The sequence below is a fragment of the Stegodyphus dumicola genome, chromosome 11, assembly GCF_044657685.1.
Source record: "Stegodyphus dumicola isolate Sdum_Otavi_A_Nest chromosome 11, ASM4465768v1".
In the NCBI taxonomy this organism is placed as follows: domain Eukaryota; kingdom Metazoa; phylum Arthropoda; class Arachnida; order Araneae; family Eresidae; genus Stegodyphus; species Stegodyphus dumicola.
Window position 1 is genome coordinate 81,160,641 of NC_140778.1, and position 13,828 is coordinate 81,174,468.

Sequence of the window (13,828 nt, forward strand, 5' to 3'; positions counted from 1 at the left end):
CTCTAGTTATTTAATTTTTTTTATTTTTCTTCCTATTACTTTTGTTAAATTTTTACTCACTGCTTATTGGTATCTACGATACATAGTATATTTGTAGCTTTATGATTTAACCTATAGTTATTTAATTTTTTTTCCTATTACTTTTGTTAAAAGTTTGTTATAGTTTTACTCACTCCTTATTGGTATGTACGATACATAGTATATTTGTAGCTACGTCATAGGTATAATTCCTGAATAAATAAAATTATTGATATAATCATGGGTTGCTAAAAATAAAAATTTTTTTTGATTCAAATTCATTAGGAATATTAAACACGCGTACGCGGTGCTATATTTCATTGATTTGACTTACGACGTTGTTGCATAACCTTTTCAGACAAAATAATGTATTTTAATCCTAAAATACCTGTTAACAAATAGTTTACAAACATGTAACCTTTTAGAAAATTTTCATTTTGCAAAAGATCATACGTAAAATTATGTTTACGTTTCTTCACATACCTGAAGTTTTGAAAAGGCCATTTCTTTCTACGTCTAAAATATCCATTAACGTTCCCCATTTCTTTTTTCCATACTCTTTACTAAATCCAGCAGCGTATTTTTTCGAAAAATTTCACTATTTACTCGAACTTGGATTTTTTTTCTACTGCCATCCTCAGTAATAAGAACGTGCGAAACAGCCCCTTTGACAACAAACTACCCCCTTTCCCTGATCCTGGAGCAATGTAGAGGTGAGATAGACTGGTTGCTATGCAATAAACGTCACTTCCGCACGGAATTCCACTTCACGTTCCGCCGACGGAATTTGAAGGGGCCAGACTCGCTCTCCCTTCTGCTGTCGAGTGAAAAGAGAATCCCGACTGGTTTTTTGATATCGATCTCGACCGGTGTCCAGGCTAGACCAACGAGATAATGTTATATGAAGTCGTTGGGCTAGACCCCCCTGAAGTCGACTCAAAGAGGGGGAGAATGTTGGAGACAGCTGCTGCAGACAGACGATTACGTAACGGGTCGGCGGAGGTCGGCAGAAGGAGCGCCGCATCTGATTGAACTATTTTTTTTTATTATTTTTTTTTCTTTAACTGCGAACTAAGCGGAGAAATTCCCTTTTTAACTCAGTTATATGTATGCACTTGATAGAGTAATGTAATGTTTTCAGCTTGTGTGAGATATCCATATTAAATCTTTATATTAATAATCCCTGCTGCAATTATTTAATATGTAACCTGCACGTTGTAGCCCTGAGAGTTGCAACAACTTTACTATTTATTCTTTTGACAGAATTATTTTAATGTTTATATATTTTTAGTTTATATTGCCCGACACATAAACAAGCCTCACTTAGACTTTTGTCAGTCTAGTCAAAGAATGCTATTCTTTGGTCTAGTTTAGTAATTAGCCCATGGCAACACATTTCGACATTTATAATTCAATGTAAAGTATAATCAAATAAATTACCAAAATAAATGCTTCAATTCGTATTCATACAACAGTTTCGACGAGTCAACTTACGTGCAGGAACAGTTAACGCAGTCCTGATAACTAAATGATTCAGACGACCCTAGTTATTGTGTTCTTTCATGATATTAAAGTGTGTTTTCGTTGAAACTGATATTACTCTGCCGCACCATAGGTATAGTTTGTACTAATGATTATTTTAAAATTATGATGCAAGTTACACGCTTAAACAAGCATGCACTTATTACTCACGCAGAGACAAACCTTACGTGTGTGAAGTATGTAAGAACTATATACTAGAAGTAAAGACCATTTAAACAAACATATGCTTACTCACACCAGAGAAACCTTATGTGTGCGAAGTGTGTATGAAATCATTTAATCACACACAGTCATTTCTTCATAAAAACAATTTAAACAAGCATATGCTTATCCACACTGGAGAGAAGGCTTTCGGCTGTAAAATTTGTAAGCAGACAGTCAAAAGGTTCTTTAGACACACATATGCTTATTCACTCAGGAGTTAAGCCTTACAACTGTGAAATTTGTTAGAAGACATTTAGTCAAAAGGGTAATTTAAACACATATGCGTATTCACTCAGGACTTAAACCTCACTACTGTGAAATTTGTAAGAAATCATTCAGCCAGAAGGGTGCTTTAGACAGTCATACGCTTATTCACACTGGAGAGAAGCCTCATGTGTGTGAAATCTGTAAGAAGCCATTTCGTTATAAAAACAATTTAAACAAGCATATGCTTACGCGCACAGGAGAGAAGATTTATAGTTGTGAAATTTGTAAGAAGACATTTAATAAAAAGAGTGCTTTAGACAGGCATATGCTTATTCACACTGGAGAGAGGCCTCATGTGTGTGAAATATGTAAGGAGTCATTTCGTTATAAAGTCAGTGTAAAAAAGCATTTGCTTATTCACACAGGAGAGAAACCTCATGTGTGTGAAATATGTAAGAAGCCATTTCGGCATAAGAACAGTTTAAACCAGCATCTGCTTATTCACACAGGAGAGAAACTTCATGTGTGTGAAATATGTAAGGCGTCATTTCGTCATAAAAACAGTTTAAACAAGCATATACTTACCCACACAGGAGAGAAGGCTTCTGAAATTTGTAAACAGACACTTATTCAGAAGGGTGCTTTACACACACATATGCTTATTCACTCAGGAGTTAAGCCTCACAAGTGTGAAATTTGTAAGAAGACATTTAGTCAAAAGCCTTATTTAGATGCACATATGAGTATTCACTCGGGACTTAGGTCTCACTGCTGTGAAATTTGTAAGCGGACATTTAGTCGAAAACATTATTTATACAAACATATGCTTATTCACACAGGAGAGAAACCTTATATGTGTGAAATATGTAAGAAGTTATTTAGAAGTAAGTGTGCTTTATACATGCATATGCGTACCCACACAGGAGAGAAGCCTTACAACTGTGAAATTTGTAAGGAGACATTTAGCCAAAAGAGTACTTTACGCATTCATATGCTTATTCATACTGGAGAGAAGCCTCATGTGTGTGAAATTTGTAAGCAGCCATTTCGTCATAAAAACAGTTTAAACAAGCATATGCTTTCCCACACAGGAGAGAAGCCTTACTGCTGTGAAATTTGTAAGCAGACATTTAGTCGAAAGCGCTATTTAGACACACATATGCGTATTCACACAGGAGAGAAACCTCATGTGTGTAAAATATGTAAGAAGTCATTTACAGGTAAGTGTAATTTAAACAAGCATATGCTTACCCACACAGGAGAAAAGCCTTACGGCTGTGAAATTTGTAAGAAGACATTTAGACAAAAGGGTAATTTAGACTGTCATATGCTAATTCACACTGGAGAGAAGCCTCATGTGTGTGAAATATGTGAAGAGTCATTTCGTCATAAAATCAGTTTAAAAAAGCATTTGCTTATTCACACAGGAGAGAGAGCTCATGTGTGTGAAATATGTAAGAAGTCATTTAGAAATAAGTGTAATTTAGACACACATATGCGTATTCACACAGGAGTTAAGCCTCACAACTGTGAAATTTGTAAGAAGACATTTAGTGAAAAGGGTGCTTTAGAGAATCATATGCTTATACACACTGGAGGGAAACCTTATGTGTGTCAAATGTGTAAGGAGTCATTTTCCCATAAATACAGTTTAAACAAGCATCTGCTCATTCACACAGGAGAGAAATCTCATGTGTGTGAAGTATGTAAAATGTCATTTAGTGAAGAGGTTAATTTAAACAACCATAAGCGTATTCACATGTGGAGAAGTAAGTGTAATTTAAGCAAGCATATTCATACTATGCATGTAGCAAATCATCGAGTTCTGATATTAAGGTTAGTATCTAATAAATCATGACTATGCACATAACAAATCATGAGTTCTGATGCATAGATTCATACCATGCATGTAACAAATCATGAATATAACAAACCATTTGAAGATATGAAGTATTTGAAGAAACATGTTTATCTATATAAAGGACAAAACTTCTCATTCTTGAGGCAATAGTAGATTAGTTATGTTATCAAGGAGATGTATTCTGAAAGAAGACTAAGACTATATTCTAAAGCTGTTTGCACATGTTTTAGGTGACTTTGCTTTGCTATACAAAAAAAAAAAAAAAAAAAAATCGCATGCTTGGATTTTTTTTTACGACACTATATTTTTGAAAATATAAATTATCATCTGTTGCATAACAGTTTCATTTTTTTGCATAATAGCACTTCTTAAGAAGCAATGTGTGCGGTTTCCGGAGAAAATTATTCATGTCTAGTCATTCAAAAATGCTGTTAAAGCCATGTTTTTCTGGTATCTAAAGCAACAATAAATAATATTGTCAATAGCAAAGGAAAAAAACATCAAAGTATGGCTCTAAGGAGGAAAATTGTTAAAACTACATATCCAAGGAAAAAGCTGAATGCTTTCAAATGTTGCAAAGATAAGAACTTTAATGTTAAAAGAAAAATCCACAAATTCAAAGCACTGTTGCATAATCATTTAAATGCTCAGTGTCAGGTATAAATAAAATTATTAATGCTGGTAAGTTAAAAAGTGTGTTAAAAAGGTGTAAAAATTCAATGTGGCTCATCTTTCTCCGTGAAAGCAAGACGTGCTGCAGAATTCTCTATGAGGAAAAGTTATTTCAACAAAAATGGAAAAATGTTGTAACAATTAAAGAATCTTAGCTTTATTTAAATGATCACAATAAAAGTAGATCCATTTATTATCATCAAAGGAAAAAAAAAAAAAAAAAAAATAGACATTGCAGGAACATTTTATACTCAATTCTCAAATATGAAATACCTTCTCTATACCCACAAAGTGTATCAACACAAAACAAGCAGCCACACATCAATATCTTCTGTTAATTTCCTGGAAAAAGATGGAAAAATAAATGGATATCGAAGCCATTTCAACCATATCCCTCCTCAGTCTCCTGATGTATGATCCGTGAATGTTTGCGCTTCTGGACTTGTAAAACGCGAATCGTGCATATGTCTACTTAAGAATCCTCTATAGACTCTGGAAAACTGTTAAAGAGGAATGGGATAAAATACCCCTTTTGACATTAGAAAAAAGCTTTGTTATCGGGGAAAGTACGGTGTTGAAAGATAGTAAAGTTTAAGAGTTATCAAATGGAGCATTTAAAACATCAAAATTTTAGGTAAAATATTTTTGTAAATCATCAAAAGTATGTGCAGATGTCCTCTGTAGAATGTGCTAGATGTGTACAAAAAAAGCAATCTCTAAAGAACTGTTTCATCCTCTGTTTCTGAAGGACTCTGTTTTCGTGACATGAGTCCTGTTTTATGAAGGGAAACAATGACTTTTATTGCTTTGAGGGTATTAACCAAAAAAAAAAAAAAAAAAAAAACTTATATTTTAAACTTTTGGGCTGAAGTATTCAATTTCAAATAAGATAAACAGGTATGCCTGTTATTGATAAAACTTTTTAAACTTGTTTTATATTGTTTCCATAGGTCTGCCATTGAAAATGCATTAAATTATATGGATTGAATGATGATAGAATGTGGAATGTCTTTTACCATCGATAACCTAATTGTTATAAACACTATGAAATATTATTTATTCTCATTAAGGAAAATAAAAAATGTGTGGGTCCATTATCGGGACCATTATATTACGAGAATACTGGAGTGTCAGGGTTGTAGGTTTTAAAGGATGAGGTTAGGAGTTCTTTATAATTACAGTCTGTCTCATTAAAGGTAACACAAAATAATTAAGTCTCATTAATGGATGCATGAAAAGGAAAAGTTTGGAATCAATTTAATTAAAAGAACTAACTGAAATAAAATTGACATCATTAATGTCAAAATATTTTTTTTAGTGAATGAGACATACAGACAGTTTATTTTAAATTATTTTAAATAATTCATCCGTCAATTTTCATGAGTACTGAGACAGTTTCCTTTACTATTTTTTCTAAATATTATCAGTACAATTCCATTATCAAGACCCTAAAATATCATCAAGTTATTGTTAATGCCAAAGGTACCAAAATTGCTTATTGTAACCCTAATGCAAGAAAGGAATTCTAATAGTGAATAGCTGTGTAAGAATATTATTTTAATTTAGATGAAAGATTAATTCCATATATTACATTTTTTTTATTTCAGAATATTACAAAATAAAATAAAACTGCTAAACATAATTGAAATTAAATGGAAGGCATACAATTTTTTATGTTGCGATAGACCACACAGAAATGAGAAAATCGTGTGTGGGGTGTGCAAATCACTCCTTCCAAGCATGAGGTGTCATATGACATGTTTTTGACACCACAGATGCAATAATTCATTTAATTTGATAGTGCAAGACACATAACTGCACGACTAGTGTCAGTAGATTTTAGTGTAAAATTGTCCTTAATTGTTACAAATGTTTGGTACAGTACAAAGTCTTTAATCCGGACTCGTTGTGACTTCGGCGATTCCGGATTAGGGTTTTCCTGGATTTAAATCAATTCTGGATCAATTTAAATCTGGTAAGATGGCATGCAGAAATTATAAAATTAAAATTATGAAACAAAGGGCAATTACGATCTAAAGGGTATCAAAATTTATAAAAAAAAAAAAAACTAAATATTTATCTGTTTACTTTATTAAACATTTCTTTCAACACATGCATAGGTAAAGCATATATTACACATAGTCCAAATTAGAAAATTGCAACCAGAAAACTATTTGATGTGTATTTGTGATATTTATAATGACGAGGAATTTGATTTAAATCATATCAAAGACGTAGTACATTGAGATGAAATACTACATTTAGTAAGGAATTATAAACGAATAAAATAAAAACATCTGCCATGAAGATAAGGATAGTGCTGACAGATCAACTTATAGTTCATTGCGCGCCACGAGGTTCCCCCCCCCCCACACACACAACAGCGTGAAATTGATAAACAGATTTCGGAATGGTTAGAGAAACAAAGGATATCCATTTTTTGCAGCAATTCCACTTTTTGTTTGATGGACATCGAAACATGCTTTTGCTTTGTAGATCCTATGGCAGCTCCAGAATCGAAAACTCTTTTTGACATAATCGAAAGTTCAAGCATACTTTTTATAAAATTGCTCTAACAGTCTGCAAAAAATAATAAGCCAGATCCAATTAGAAGTTTAAGGAACAGCGCAATTTGCAACAGTAACTGAAATAGATAATTAGATAATTTTAGCCTAGCTTATACCGTCCGTTATACATTAAACGAGCATGCGTAAATGTATTATGTGCGTGCGTAAACACATTATGCGCTTAGGCATTCGCAGAAAGTTTGTAGCTCTGAAGTCTGGATTAAAGACTTTGTACTTTATTTCATGTGTAACAAGAAGCATCTATAAGTATCTCAGGATCAAATGCATTAAAAATTAATAGCTTCTAAAACAAATTGAGTACAATTAAATGTAAAACAGTATTTAATAAAATACAGCTAAGAAATTTTCGAGGACAGTTACAGCTTGGGCCATATGACCTCTATTTATTGCACATCAATTAAATTACCATTACAGGGCCTTGTTCCATTATTTTTCTAGCAAATGATTGTCATAGTTGAGTGTTCAGCACACTGGATTGCAAAGGGAAAGGTCATTCCTTACTCGTTAACACTTTAATTCTAATTATCACTAGCTTTGGTAAAAGTATATATATAGGTACCCCTCGGTGAAAATAGGCAATTTTTGGCAGTACATGGGTACAGAGTTTGTGCAATTCTTTGACTTTATCCATGTACACGTTAACCTATTTTCACTTAAAAAACATCAGAGAATTGCACAAACTTGGCATTGCCCACTTCCATGACTTTGTCCATGTACACATTGATATATTTTCACTTAAAAAGTCAAGGGAGCATCTAATTCTAGGTAAAAGTATATTTACGGAACTTTCAACTACTCAGTTCACCATAAATGAAACAAGAACTTGGTGATAAATGAAACAACTTCGTGATAATACAAAGGGTACCCTTCAGTTTACTCTAACCCTAGCTTTGGTAATTTTGAAACTTGGTTCTTATATTTAACTAAGAATCATTTTATTCTTATTTTATCTATTATTATTACTGTTTCCTATTCTTATATTATCTCACATTGTTTTTGTTTTTAATTTAGTTTAAAAAAGTGCACTGTACATAGACACCTTTAATCCATTCTGTAATAATATGTCTCCACCTCTTGCATAAATTAGGTTTTTATTTTTATTTATCGCATATTTTATTCTGTATATAATTTTACATAATCTATCCAAAGTTTGAACCTCATTGTGAATTCAAAAATAAAATATATTCCGATATCTATAGGATGAATGATGGACATACAGTTGGGAGAACACAATAATAGTACAGATCTTTACTAAAATTTTAAGTGAAGTATGAGCCGAATACAGTCAAAAGTCGTTAATCCGGACTCGTCGGGACTTCGGCGATTCCGGATTATCGATTTTTCCGGATTATAGATCATCAGTTTAAATCTCGTAAGATGGCATGCAGAAATTCTAAAATTAAAAATATGAAACCGTAATTTATGAAATAAAGAACAATTATGATCTAAAGGGTATCAAAATTTGCAAAAAGAAAAAGCTTAATATTTATTTGTTTACTTTATTAAACATTTCTTTCAATGTAAGTTGTTTAAGTTGCTTCGTTTCATGTGATAATACTTTCTCTTTAATTCTATTAAACAGACATAATTTCTTGTTTAGTTACAAAGTTACGCTGTTCAAGTCCTATAATTGCTGTGTCGAGAACACCGACTAATTTGTCAATCGAAATTTTTTCGTTTTCACTAACCTCTGTCACTTTCTTCGCTATCGGAAGCGAATTATAATGACGAGGAATTTGTTTTAAATCATATCAAAGACGGAGCACATCGAGATGAAATACTAATTTGGTAAGGAATTATAAGCCAAATAAAATAAAAACATCTGCCCTGAAGATAAGGATAGTGTTGACAGATCAACTTCCAATTCATTACGCCGGGCGGCGTTCCCCCGCCGAGCAGCGTGAAATTGATAAACAGATTTCGGATTTCAAAACATACTTTCGCTTTAGATCCTTTACATATTAACAAATATATATGGGAAATTCTATTTGATATAATCGAAAGTTTAAGCTTACTTTTATAAAATTGCATTACAGTCTGCAAAAAATAATAAGCCGGATCCAATTCGAAAATTAAGGAACAACGCAATCATCAACATTAACTGAAATAGATAATTAAATAATTTTAGCTTATACGTCCATTATACATAAAACGCGCACGCGAAAACGTATTCTGCACTTGCGCACGCTCATATGCGCAGTCGTAAAAGGTCTTACGCGCACGCGTAAACACCTATGCGCATGTGTCAACGCGGCGCATGCGCAGAAAGTTTTTAGTTTTGAGGTCCGGATTATAGAACATTCCGAATTATGGGTGTCTGAATTAACGACTTTTGACTGTAGTTGCCTACAGTCAGGAAAATTCTTGTGTCATCAGGTAAACCAACTACATGTAAGCCTCGGTAGAAAACTGAAGGTGAGAGTTGACTTTAGAGTACTTTTTGTATTATCGCGAAGTTGGTGTTTCATTTATCGCCAAGTTGTTGTTTCGTTTAACACCAAGTTGTTGTTTTATTTATGGTAACCTGAGTAGTTGAATATTATGAAAATCCTATTATGATGCAATCGTTTGCATTATTCCGGGAAAATTTGAAGCATGGGATGTTTTGTAAGGGCTTTTGTGGTGTGTGTTGCTTATGAAGTACATTACTTGTTTCATTGTGTGGATGGTATAATGGCTGAATGTAGTAAGATTAATTTGAAGTTTCTGTACGATTTGGAACGAAAGGGAAAAGAGCATTAATTGACTGGTATGTAAATGAAGGTTTACACAGTAGCCATTTTCCGGACAGTCTGCAACAACATATGATATTTTTTACTTTTATATTTGTAAATTTATGTGGCGACGTCGATATATGGATTCTAGTTCAGATAATTTTAGGAAGTTTTTGGATGTTGTTAAAGAATATTGTGACTTTTTTTTCCACACGCCGAAGACGAAAGAACTTCTAAATAAGGTAAGTGGATATTTCCTTCGTGTAGTGCTAAATGTATAACAGGTTTTTCCATTTTTATGTTATTTTATTATTTGGTTTAAAATGTAGTTTATTGAGATAATGTATTTTTTGTTTGCCTCTACTGTAGAACTGGGTGCTCCTTTGACTTTTTAAGTGAAAATATATCGATGTGTGCATGGACAAACTCAAGGGAGTGCGCAAAGCCTAGTTTGTTCAATTCTCTGATGTTTTTTTAAGTGAAAATAGGTCGATGTGTACATGGATAAAGTCAAGGTGAAAACTCAGATATGCGGCACTTTGCGCAAATTTTTCCATTGTGAATCGCAAAAAATCGACATATCCTTGGGAGGAATTTTTTGACACCAAGTGGGAAATGGCATCAAAAAGCGCTTTCCGAAAATTCCCTCTTTAACCCAATATCGGGGGAAAAGCTCTGCTGGGCGAAAATTGCGTAATGCAAAGCAGTGTAGCATTTGCATTGAGATGGTAAACCATGCATATAGAATAAATGGTAAACGGTTAGTTACTGTTGTGATTAAGTAAATCTACGTACCTTTTTTCATCTTAGTATTTTATATTATGATTATATATAACTCCAACATGATACTTCTCTTTTTTAAGTTTTACCATTAATTTGAACAATTATCCATAATAATAGTTATATATGTTTAAAAACATGTTCTTTATATAAATGCAGTAATGATCACGAAAATGCGATATATATCACATAGTTAATGAAAGTTAAAAAAAATAAAATATGCATGCACTTCCACAATAATATTGCATCCTCGAAATGTATTCCAGGATATTGAATCATCCAGTCAGAATTATATTTTACATTCCGGATTCTTTAATATAGATAATTTCGATTAATAAGGTTATTTTTTATCTTTTTCCTTGTTTAAGTGCGAAAATAGTTTTCATGTAGGTAACCAAAGAAATGTAATCCTGAATTGCATAACTGCAGAGAAACAAGATTTGTAACAAGAGATTACATGGCTTTTCACAACGTTATGCAATTGTTTCAGAAAGAGACTAATCAAATGGAATCGGATAAGATTATTTGAATTGGTCTGTATTTATTCTATGAAAAGTTAAATCCTAAAATATTATTTTTTCGCAATTTGAATATTGTCTATAACAGTGGTTTCAAACTGGCAGCCCCCTCCTTCCCTGAAGCAATTTTATGTGGTCGGCAAATGTATTTTAGTTATGCATTGTTGCAAATACAGTGATGCAAAGATTTCTATGTTTTACTTATTTGAAGTTTCAGTTCATTTTACATTCATTACTATTAAACATGAACATGAGTAGCGTATCAGAAAAATCTATAAATATAAACAGGGTTCGTACAGTCCTTAAGCGTCCTTAAATTTTTTGGAACCGATTTTTGGCCCTTAAAAGTCCTTAATTTTGGCCAAAATCAGTAGGAGGTCCTTAATTTTAATCATTTGAAATTTCTGTGTGTTTTTACGACTGCCATTTTGAGTATGAATTAGCATTTTGGAGGAATATTTTTGGCGATTCAATATGGTTATCTTTTGAATAGGTTCATGGGTTATAATTTGTTTCTATTTTTAATATAAATGACGGGATACTCGAGTTTCTAAGCAAGAAGTTAAACATAAGCATTTCGAAATCCATTTATTGTAATAAAAAGCTCTTAAACAATTTTCGCTTTTTGGAATGTGAATTCATTTATTAAACAGTTCTAAATTTGGCGACTTGTCAACATTTTGGCGATTTTAAGACCAGTTTCTATAGAAAATTTTTAATTCTGAAATCAGAATTTTCGACGATTTTTTTTTTTAAAAACCATCATAACTTTGATAAATAACATTAAAATAAAACATTTTTATTTTCTGCTGTCATATTATAAAGTTTTATTTCGGCAACTTATTATACAATATTTTGAACCTGAAAAATAAACAAGGTATAATGCTATAAAGCACAATTTACGAAACAACTCTTAGCAAAAACAAAATTCTATGTAATTAATTAAAAATATCTTCTTTTTAATTTTTTCATAGTAAGCGTTTTTCCCATGTACAATTGTCTTGGAATATTCAAAATTCTCAGAATATGCATCAGTTTCATCTATAAAAGTAATTTTACACTTTTCCCTTTTTTTTTTTTTTTTTTTTTCAAACTATTTCTGGCTTTTTGCTGTTACAGAATTGGTTGGGATAATTTTTCTTTAGTATTTTTGACATTGCAACTTGGAAAATTTAGAAGGATTTGAAAGCAAGATTTATAGACCCACGATTCTAGAAGATTCGAGAAATATGTGACAAAGTGAAAAATGTCTTCATGGTTTCAACGCGTAATGGATGTATTTTGCAGAATGTTTGTGATGAATTTCTTACTTTTTGGAGAACGTCTGGAAGAACAATGAAGATATGAATAATATTTGAGTGTTTTATTCCTGATACTAGAATCTTTTTCTTAATATGTTTATCTTCCCTTTATTTTCTCTACTTTTCACTAGACACAAGCATGGAAAATATCAAAAATGCTTCTAATCGTATCACTTGGGCAGGCATTATAGAAAGGGTTTTTTTTTTATTAATAAAAAAATTGAAAACTTACAATTTAAAAGATCCATCTAATATGTATTAATGCATCATACACATTTTTCCATTTGGTGCAATATCTGTGGATCCTAAATTCGACTGCATAGTGCCTTTCTAAATTCTGCTTCCAATGCCTGTCTAAATTCTAAAAGTTTTGTCATTTCTAGATTTTGTTGTTTGGTGTGTCACTAAATTCTAAAAATTCTGCCCCATCAGCTCTGTAACTGACCTTTACCATATACAGTCAAAAGTCGTTAATTCGGACACCCATAATCCGGAATGATCTATAATCCAGACCTCAAAGCTAAAAACTTTCTGCTCATGTGCCGCGTTGACGTATGCGCATAGGCGTTTAAGCGTGCGCGTAAGACCTTTACGACTGCGCATTTCCGTGTGCACAAGCGCAGAATACGTTTTCGCTGCGCGTTTAATGTATAACGGACGGTATAAGCTAAAATTATCTAATTGTCTATTTCAGTTAATGTTGATGATTGCGTTGTTCCTTAATCTTCGAATTGGATCTGGCTTATTATTTTTTGCAGACTGTAAGAGCAATTTTATAAAAGTAAGCTCGAACTTTCGATTATGTCAAATAGAATTTCCGATGCTAGAGCTCCCAAAGGATCTACGAAAACGAAAGTATGTTTCGATGTCCATCAAACAAAAAGTGGATAAAGGCTTATCCTTTGTTTATCTAACCGTTCCGAAATCTGTTTATCAATTTCACGCTGCTCCACGCGGGGGGGGGGGGGGACGTGGCGGCGCGCAATGAACTGGAAGTTGATTTGTCAACACTACCGTTATCTTCAGGGCAGATGTTTTTATTTTATTCGGTTTTTAATTCCTTATTAAATGTAGTAATTCATCTCGATGTACTTCGTCTTTGATATGATTTAAATCAAATTCCTCGTCATTATAAATATCACGAATACAAATCAAATAGTTTTCTGGTTGAAATTTTCTAATTTCGGCTATGCATAACGTATGCTTTACGCATGCGCGCGTTGAAAGAAATGTTTAATAAGGTAAACAAATAAATATTAAGCTTTTTTTTGATACCCTTTAGATCATAATTGCTCATTATTTTATAAATTACGGTTTCATATTTTTAATTTTATAATTTCTGCATGCCATCTTACCAGATTTAAACTGATGATCTATAATCCGGAATCACCGAAGTCCCGACGAGTCCGGATTAAAGACTTTT

The 13,828-nt window shown here is 32.5% G+C and overlaps 1 protein-coding gene across 1 annotated transcript; it reads left to right on the top strand.

Annotated features, from left to right (window-relative positions):
- The first annotated feature begins 1,407 nt into the window (after positions 1 to 1,407).
- Positions 1,408 to 5,492, top strand: LOC118200423 (uncharacterized). Its single transcript, XM_035372396.2, has one exon. It carries the CDS (start codon positions 2,045 to 2,047, stop codon positions 3,827 to 3,829), a length of 1,785 nt encoding a protein of 594 aa, XP_035228287.1. The 5' UTR covers positions 1,408 to 2,044; the 3' UTR covers positions 3,830 to 5,492.
- The last annotated feature ends 8,336 nt before the right edge of the window (positions 5,493 to 13,828 follow it).